The sequence below is a fragment of the Anolis sagrei genome, chromosome 8 (assembly GCF_037176765.1).
Source record: "Anolis sagrei isolate rAnoSag1 chromosome 8, rAnoSag1.mat, whole genome shotgun sequence".
Lineage (NCBI taxonomy): Eukaryota > Metazoa > Chordata > Lepidosauria > Squamata > Dactyloidae > Anolis > Anolis sagrei.
The window spans coordinates 34916327-34923540 of NC_090028.1; the positions used below are offsets into that span (position 1 = coordinate 34916327).

General features: G+C 36.5%; 1 protein-coding gene across 2 annotated transcripts in view; it reads right to left on the reverse strand.

The window, feature by feature from the left end:
- The window catches only part of IRX3 (iroquois homeobox 3), a 21851-nt gene extending 15660 nt beyond the window's left edge, over positions 1-6191 (reverse strand). The window contains exon 1 of one of the 2 annotated variants that reach the window (XM_067471118.1): positions 3043-6191. In XM_067471118.1, coding sequence (XP_067327219.1) covers positions 3043-3306 — 264 coding nt within the window. In that variant the 5' untranslated portion in view covers positions 3307-6191. The remainder of the gene's footprint in view (positions 1-3042) is intronic. The other variant, XM_060788331.2, reaches the window with a different exon arrangement.
- Between the last annotated feature and the right edge of the window lie 1023 nt (positions 6192-7214).

Here is a 7214-nt window from a genome sequence, read left to right on the forward strand (position 1 = left end):
AATGAAAAAATAAATAGAAAATAAATATTAAAAAATAATAAATGAAAAAATAAATAGAAAATAAATATTAAAAATATTAAGAGGCATGAAAATAATAATTAATATTATTAATATTAATATATAAATGCATACATATAAATGAAATGTAATCAATAATCATAAGAATAGCTCTAGAGAAATAAAGATATACCAAAGGAATATAATCTATAATCTATCAAAATAAAAAAGAGGCATATGGAAATAGAAATTGATATATTAAATAGATAAAATATATAAATATAGGGCTATTAAGTATACATAATATATAAATATAAAAAGAGATATAAAATAAATATAATATAAATATATCTATAACCAATATACTACATAATAAATAAAATAATATAGTAAATATAATACATAATAATTAATATAATATATGCATATGGAAATAGAAATGGAGATATTATATAGATAAATATATAAATATAAATATAGGGATATTAATAGAAATATAAAAATAGAGATATAAAATAAATATTATATATATATATATATAATACATAATAAATAATATAATATAACAAATATAATACATAATAATTAATATAATATTATATATAATAAATATAATACATAATAAATAATATAATATAATACATATAATACATAATAATTAATATAATATACAGAGCTTTAGAAATAAAGGTAATCTATAAAATAAAGGAAGCCTATAAATATGTAAAATAGTTATACAACAGAAAGATAATCTATAAATATAAAATTAGATCTGTAGAAATAAAGTTAATCTATACATTAAGAATAATCTATAAGTGTAAACATGTTTGGTTCCCTATGGTGATCAGGCCTAAGGGCTCATCAATCCAATGTATTATTTACTTATAAATGTAAACAAGAGATCTGTAGAATAAAGGGAATGTCTAAATATATAAAAATGGATCTGTAGAAATAAAGAGAATGTGGACATGTCAAAAATAGATAGGTTTAAATACCACCTATCAATCAAATAAATAGATATAGAGAAATCAATAGGAAGATTGCACACAGGAAAATAAATTCTAGTCGTTGCATGTTTTGCTTTCTGAGGATGGGAAAGTTGGTTGGGAAAGTGAAGTGAAGTATTGAATCCCTACTTAATTATTTGGAGGATTTGATTGGCAAAAAAACCCCACAACAACAAAAAACTAAAACAAACACAAAACCCTAGCACCATATCCTACATATACATGCACACACACACACAATTAAATGTCACCCGGTACCATAGCATCCTATCCAATATACAGGCCGTCCCAACACCCGACTTACAAACGACTCCTAGTTACGAATGGGGGAAAGAAGTGAGAGAAATCTACTTTTAGATTTAGGAACTCTTGGATAGAGCTGTTGTCCTGATAGGATAGCCGCAATTTCCCAAAGTCCAATTCTCACAGGGACAGAAAGAAAAGAGGTGATTTGTTTAGAGGCGAATTCAGAATACAATTATAATTGGGGAGGGGGGGGGGTGAGTGAAATCTTCTGAAGAGGGGCACTGGGAGGAAAAGAAACCCCACAGGGCTGTTCTCCCTTTCCTCTGCGATCCAAAGCATATAGAATATGTATGTGCGAGGGCGCTTTGGGTCGCATAGGGAAAGCTGAACAGAATTGAAAATGCAACTCAAGCCATATAGAGAGAAAGAGATATATGTCCCCATGTTTATATGTATATATATATATATATATATATATATATAGATAGATAGATAGATAGATAGATAGATAGAAACTCCAGCCAGATAGATAGATAGAGATAGATGTATATATATATATTATACACACACAGATAAATATTGGGAAAAAATTAAAACCATATATATATATAGACCCCAAGCTTAGATATATATATATATATATATATATATATATATATTGCAACTTCAGCCATGTAGATAGATAAGATAGATGTAACTTGGAGACACTGTGTGTGTGTGTGTATCAATATCACACACAGAAATATTTCCAAAAAATTAAAACTATATATATAGACCCTAAATTGTGTGTGAATATATATATATATATATATATATATATATATATACACACACATACATACACACACACACACACACACATATATATACTGCAACTTCAGCTATATAAATAGATGTAACTTGGAGACACTATGTATATGTATATATGTATATGTGTATATGTGTATGTATGTATATATATATATATGTGTGTGTGTGTGTGTGTGTGTATACACATACATACATACACACGCATGCAACTCAAGTCATATAGATGGATGGATAGATAGATGTAATTTGGGGACTATATAATCCCCAAGTATGTGTGTGTGTGTGTATTACAACTCCAACCAGATAGATAGACAGATAGATAGATAGATGTAACTTGGATATAACTATATATATATATATATATATATATATATATATATATATATATACACACACACACACACACACATATACACACACACACACACATACATACACACACACACATCTCTATCTATCTATCTATCTATCTATCTATATCTAAATCTATATCTATATATTCTATTCATATATATAGTCTCCTAGTTGCATTTCTCTAGCTATCTGGCTGGAGCTGCATTTCAAAAAGTCTTCACCCTTCCCTATGAGATCCAAAGCCACACATCTCTCTCTCTCTCTCTCTCTCTATATATCTATATATTCTATTCATATATATAGTCTACCAAGTTGCATTTCTCTAGCTATCTGGCTGGAGTCGCATTTCAAAAAGTCTTCACCCTTCCTTATGAGATCTAAAGCATGCATACGTACAGACATATATACGCGCGCCTGGAGTTCCATGTTAGAAATGGCCCTGTCCCGACTTACATACGAGTTCCACTTAAGAACAACCCTACAGACGCTCGAATCTTTGAGCCTCTCGAGGGCCGGGGAGGAGGAAAGGGAGAGCGACCCAAGGAGGGTTCCCGTGGCTGCCTTTCTACGGGGCGACTAATGGACCCCCCCCCCCCCCCCCAACCAGAAAGGCTCCCCGAGGGCTTACCAGCTGGTGGAAGAGGGGCAGCTCTGCGGCGGCGGCGGCGTAGGGGAGGAAGGCTCCGTAGCCTTGAGCCACGGCGGCGGCGGCGGCGTAAGGGGCTCCGGCGGCGGCGTACATGGAGGAGAGGACCCCCGAGAGGCGGCCCGAGGGGCTCAGCTCGGCCGGACCCGGGCGGGCTCCGCTGGCCAGGCCGCCCCCGCCGCCCGGGCGCTCCGACGGAGGGTAGATGGGGCGGAGGTACTGGTAGCCCAGCTGGGAGAAGGCCATGGCTTCCGACGGAGGGAGGGAGGCCAGAGAGAGAGAGAGAAAGAGAGAGAAAGAAAGAGAGAAAGACCCCTTTTAGGGTCTAGGAGACATTGGGGAGGGAGGGAAGGAGGGAAAGAAAGAGAAGAGGAAAAGAGAGAGAGAGACTCGACTCAGCCCGCCCTTGAGGGCTCTCTCTCAAAGTCTAGGAGACATTGAAAGGAAGGAGGGAAAGAAAGAGAGAGAAAAGAAGAGAAGAAGGAGAAAAAGAAAGAGAGAGAGAGATACTCGCTCTTAGCTCCCCTTTTAGGACTCTTTTTGGGGTCTCTCTCAAGGTCTGGGAGACATTGAAGGGAAGGGAAGAAAGAAAGAAAGAAGAGAGAGAAAAGAACAGAAGAAGGAGAAAAAGAAAGAAAGAGAGAGAAAAGAACAGAAGAAGGAGAAAAACAAAGAGAAAAGAACAGAAGGAGAAAAAGAGATACTCGCTCTTAGCTCCCCTTTTAGGGCTCTTTTTGGGCTTTCTCTCAACGTCTAGGAGACATTGAAGAGAAGGAGTGAAAGAAAGAAAGAAAGAAGAGAGAGAAAAGAACAGAAGAAGGAGAAAAAGAAAGAAAGAAAAGAACAGAAGAAGGAGAAAAAGAGATATTCGTTCTTAGCTCCCCTTTTAGGGCGCTTTTTGGGGTCTCAATGTCTAGGAGACATTGAAGGGAAGGGAAGGCAGAAAGAGAGAAGAGAGAGAAAAGAAGAGAAGAAGGAGAAAAAGAAAGCAAGAAAGAAAAAGAGAAATACTCGGCCTTAGCTCCCCTTTTCGGGATCTTTTCTGGGGTCTCTCTCAAAGTCTAGGAGACATCGAAGGAAGGAGGGAAAGGGGAGGAATGGGAAAGAAAGAAAAGAGAGATGAATAAAGAAAAGAAGGAGGAAAAGAAAGAAAGAGAGGTTAGCTTTTAGCCTTCCTTTTCGGGCGCTTTTAAGGGTCTCTCTCAAAGTCTAAGATACATTGGAGGGAAAGGGGAGGAATGGGAAAGACACGGAGGCGCGAGGAAAACAGGATAGAATGAGGAAAAGAAAGAGAGAAAGGTTTCCTCTTAGTCCTCGCCGCCTGAAGTCTAAGAGACACTGAAGGGAAAGAATGAAAGGAGAGGAGGAAAAGAAAGAGACTCGCTCTTAGTTCCCCCCTTTTGGGGCTCTTTTTAGGGTCTCTCCAAAAGTCTAGGAGAAGGAAGGAAGGAAGGAAAGAAAGAAGGAAGGAGAAGAGCGAGGAAAACGGGATAGAAGGAGGAAGAAAAAGAAAGAAAGAGAGGTTCACTCTCAGCCTCGCTTTTGAGGCGCTTTTGACAGTTTCTCTAAAAGTCTAGAGACATTGAAGGGAAAGAAAGAGAGGAGCGAGGAAAACGGGAGAGAAGAAGGAGGAAAAGAAAGAGAGGCTCGCTCTTAGCCTCCCTTTTGAGGCCCTTTTTACGGTCTCTCTAGAAGTCTGGAAGGATTAGAGGAAGGAAGGAAGAAAAGAAGGAAGGAGAGGAGAGGAGAGAAGAGAAGAAAAAAGAACAGAGGGAGGAGGAAAAGAAGGACAGAGAGTCTCACTCTTAGTTATCCCTTTTGGGGCCGTTTTTACGGTCTCACTAGAAGTCTGGAAGGCTTAGAGGAAGGAAGGAAAGAAAGAGAGGAGAAGAGAGAAGGAGGAAAAAAGAACAGAGGAAGGAGGAAAAGAGAGAAAGTCTCACTCTTAGCCTCCCTTTTGAGGCCCTTTTTACGGTCTCTCTAGAAGTCTGGAAGGCATAGAAGGAAGGAAAGAAAGAAGGAAAGAAAGAAAGGAGAGGAGAGGAGAAAAAAGAACAGAGGAAGGAGGAAAAGAAAGAGAAGGAGTCTTAGCCTCCCTTTTGAAGCTCTTTTTAAAGCTTCCTCCAAAAGTCTTGGAGACTGTGAAGGAAAGGAGGAAAAGAATGAGAGAAAGAGAAAGAGAAAAGAACAGAGGAAGGAGGAAAAGAAAGAGAGAAAGACTCGCTCTTTTTGGGGTCTCTCAAAGCCTAGGAGACATCGAAGGGAAGGAGGGAAAGACAGAAAGATAGAAGAACAGAAGAAGGAGGGAAAAAAAGAAAGAAAGAGAATCTCGCTCTTAACCTCCCCTTTGAGGCGCTTTTAAGCTTCCTACAAAAGTCTTGGAGACTGTGAAGGAGGGAAAGAATGAGAGGAGAGAGAGAAAAGAACAGAAGGAGGAGGAAAAGAAAGAGAGAGAGAGAGAGAGAAAAGCAGAAGAAGGAGGAAAAGAAAGCGAGAGAGAGTCTCCCTCTTAGTCCCCCCTTTTAGGGCGCTTTTTGGGGTCTCTCCAAAAGTCTTGGAGACTTGGAGGAAGGAGGGAAAGGGGAAGAAGGGGAGAGAAAGAGAGGAGCGAGAGAAAAAGAAAGAAAGAAAGAAAGAAAAAAGAGAGAAAAGGAGGAGAAGAGCGGGCTCGTTCTCAGCCCCGCTTTCGAGGCTCTCCAAAAGTCCGGGATGAAAGGAAGGAAAGAAAGAAAGAAAGGAGCCCGAAAGAAGAAAACGCCTTTGAGTATCTTTCTTCCAAAAGTCTAGAAGAAGAAGGGAAGGAAAGAGGGAGGGAAGGCGGAGAAAAAAAAGGAGAGGAGCCGGACCGCTGGGTTGCTGTTCTTGTTGTTGTTGTTGTTGCTGGCACTTTTGAATCTCTCTCCAAAACTCTTGATTTTTTGGGAGGGTTTGTCCTCCCCCTCTCTTCCTCCTCTTCTTCTTTTCCTCCTTCTCTTCTTCTTCCTCCTCTCTTTTTCCTCCTCCTCTTCTTCCCCTCGGTCCCTCTCTGCCTTTTTTCCCTCCTCTTGATCCGGAGTCGGAGCGCCCGGGTCAGGTCCGCACAGATTGAGGGAGATGATTGGAACTCCCGCCTTTTGATTGACAGCCCGAGCCCTTCTCTCTCTCTCGCTCTCTCTCCCCGAAGCCCCGCCCCCTTTCTCACTCCGGCTTCCCTCCCCCCGCCCCCTTTTTTCCTCCCCCCCCCTTTTTTTACTGACGTCACCCTCTTTTATGAGAGTGCTTTTCAAATCTGCTTGAAAGCCAGTTGGGTCTGAGATGGACACAGCTTGGCTTCTGCCTGTCCCATAGTTTGGGAAGATCCCTTTTTTCCCTGTTTTAAATTCCCCTATTATTCCTGCCCCTGTGTTGTTGCTGTCATTTATTATTATTATTATCCTCATTCTTCTTATTATATTATATTATGATATTATTATATAATATTATTATATAATATTATATGATTATATAATTATATTGTATTATTAATATTATTATATTATATTATTGATAATATATAATATCGATTATACTGATAATAAAGTATTATTAGAATATGAATAAGAATAATAACACATAAATAATATTAATAATATATAATATTATATAATACTATATAATAATATTATTAATAATATTATTTATGTGTAATTATTCTTATTCATATTCTTATAATATTTCATTATCATTATAATCGATATTATATATTATTAATAATATATATATTGATTAATAATATTATTTGTTATTATTCTTATTCATTTTCTTATAATATTATCATTATAATCAATATTATATAATATTAATAATATTATTTGTGTGTTATTATTCTCATTTTTATATTTTTATTATTATCATCGATATTATTAATAATATTATTTATGTGTTATTATTCTTATTCATATTCTTATAATATTTTATTACCATGATAATCGATATTTTATATTATTAATAATATTATTTATGTGTTATTCTTATTAATATTCTTATATTTTTATTATTTTATAATAGATACTATTAATAATATTACACCAATAACAACTACAATAATATTATTAATAATAAACTATTAATATTAATAAAATATTAATATAAATATTAACAATAAATATTTGTATACTTGATATTAAAATATTAAT